At 36.5% G+C, this 2500-nt stretch overlaps 1 protein-coding gene across 1 annotated transcript in view; it reads left to right on the top strand.

Moving 5' to 3' along the window:
• Nucleotides 1-2500, top strand: part of LOC142346145 (uncharacterized) — a 15054-nt gene that overhangs the window by 12050 nt on the left and 504 nt on the right. Inside the window, exon 3 of the mRNA XM_075398653.1 lies at nt 423-477. Coding sequence (XP_075254768.1) covers nt 423-477 — 55 coding nt within the window. The remainder of the gene's footprint in view (nt 1-422; nt 478-2500) is intronic.

Below are 2500 nucleotides of genomic sequence, written 5' to 3'. Positions count from 1 at the left end.
AAGAAGAAGAGACAGAAACAATCGACCCCGAAAGTACATGCTACATCAGAGAAATGATGGAAGACTGGAGTTCCATAAATTTTAAACAATCACTAAACTTCACTACAGTAACCAAAAAAGACTTTAACAAAAACCAACAAGAAGAATTCTGGATACAAACAAAATGTAAAGAAGATGATATCAACTGGCTAGTAGACACAGGCAGCCGGAGATCATTCATCTCAAGGCGCACCGCACAACACCCAATAACAGAAATAGGCAACAAAATCGTCAAACAGGATAAGAACATTGGAGAGTTCAGATGCTTCAACAATAACAAAAAAAAGTAGACTACTCAATCCAACTGGATCTAGTAACGGGCAACACAACAGCACACAACTGCCAAATCATTGTTGTCCCTTAAAACACAGTGAATCTACTAGGAAGGGACATTCTCCAAAAATTCGGGATCGAATTATCCTACAAAACACCAGGCAGGTGAGAAAATACATAACATACAACCAATACAAAACAACATATCGAAATGGATTTTCGAAAATTACCCCCACTTACGTACAAGAATCGGAAAATCAAAAAACCACATAGCAAAATCCACATTCCATAATTAATTCCACCCCAAACAGCACAAAGGAAGACGAGTCCAACTCCATCTAATAGACAAAGTAGAAAGAGAATTAAATAAACTCATAGAAAACAAACAAATAATTAAATTAGACAAATGCTCTGACGAACACTTTATCAGTCCAGTAGTGATCACAGTAAAACACGACAAATCCATAAAAATAGCACTAGATTCAAAAAAATTAAATGACGCTATACACAAAAACAAATACCAAATGCAAAGTATAGACCACCTGATGGATACGATAGCATGAAAAATCAGCGAACTTAAACAAAAAACAGGAACATTATACTTCTCAAAAACAGACCTAAAATACGCATATAGCCAAATCCCCTTACACGGAGAAACACAAAAACACTGCAACTTCAACATATTGGGTGGAAACGCAACAGGAACGTACAGATTCATAAACGGCTTTTATGGACTAACAGACATGCCAGCAACATTCCAAAAAAGAATGGACTTTACACTAGCAAACATCAATTCGGCACATGCCTTTTTAGATGATATAATAATAATAATAACTAAAGGAACACTTACAAAACGTGAAAATGAACTAGACAAAGTACTGGCCCGGTTAGACAAAGAAAACTTGGCAATAAGCCTACATAAATGCGAATTTGCAGTCACAGAAAAAACATGGTTGGGATACAAAGTAAATCCAGACGGAATAAAACCAACGGAAAGAAAAACTGAAGCCATCATAGAAATGGACCCACCAAAAACCCTGAAACAACTCAGATCGCTAATGGGTAGCATACATCACTTACAAAAATTTATCCCCAACCTGTCACAGATATCTGCACCACTCCGCCCATTACTTTAACACAAAGAAAAAAAATAAAAAATCAACAAACTTGATTGGAATGAAGAACACACGAAATCATTCAACCAAAGAAAAAAACGCAATTAGACAAATAATAGAAAACAAGCACTTCGACCAAAACCGAACAACAAGGGTCCGCTGCGACGCAAGTTAAGAAGGATTAGGAGCCTCTCTCGAACAAAAATACGATTACGGATGGCATCCAATCGCATACGCGAGTAGATTTTTAAACACTAACGAACAAAAATTTAGCATAAACAAATTAGAGTTAATAGCAGTAGTATGGTCACTAGAACACTTTAAATACTAACTATACGGTTCACGCTTAACACTCCAAACAGATCACCAAGCCTTATTATCAGCACTAAAAGATAATAGGGGGAATAAAACATATCAAAGCAGATTAACAAGTTGGGTAGATAGACTTTTACACTTTAATTTTTCAGAACATATTGCAGGAAAAAACATGGGATTCGCAGACTACTTCAGTAGACATCCGACTTCAGCAGCGTTACCAGTATCGAATGACGATAAAAATTTTGTCATTAACCTAATCGACTCGTTCAAATTTATGCTAAAGAGAGCAGACAAAAATTCATCCAATAGGATTGCAGCAATTATACCAGCACAAAATGACGCAATACAGACAAGTGAACGAAAACAAACAAATCGAATCACTTTTAGCCATTTTCGTAGCACAAAACAGTCGTTCTGTATTAATCCATTTTTCGTAAACGTTTGTACAAGAAATAAACCCAACATAAACAAATTACAAGAAGACCCCGTGGCCCAAACAAGAATATCATGTCATCAATAGACCAGACTAACACCCCATCAGACAACCCCCAAACACCAAATTCCTTTACACCCCCCAAAGCCATTACCATCGGCACCCAAACAAACTGTATATCAAACATTGGACATTGTGAAAAATCCCTTTGACGAAATTACTCTTGAAAACTCCCCAGATTACTTATTAAATTTACATACAGTCCTCAGCGAATCGTTCATAGCCGAAGCAATCAAAAGCGATACAACAAGTAGCCAGAAAA

The sequence above is a fragment of the Convolutriloba macropyga genome, chromosome 9 (assembly GCF_964194025.1).
Source record: "Convolutriloba macropyga chromosome 9, txConMacr16.3, whole genome shotgun sequence".
Taxonomy (NCBI): Eukaryota; Metazoa; Xenacoelomorpha; order Acoela; family Convolutidae; genus Convolutriloba; species Convolutriloba macropyga.
Note: the sequence above shows the minus strand (reverse complement) of the source record. Positions and strands in the feature narration are given on the sequence as shown.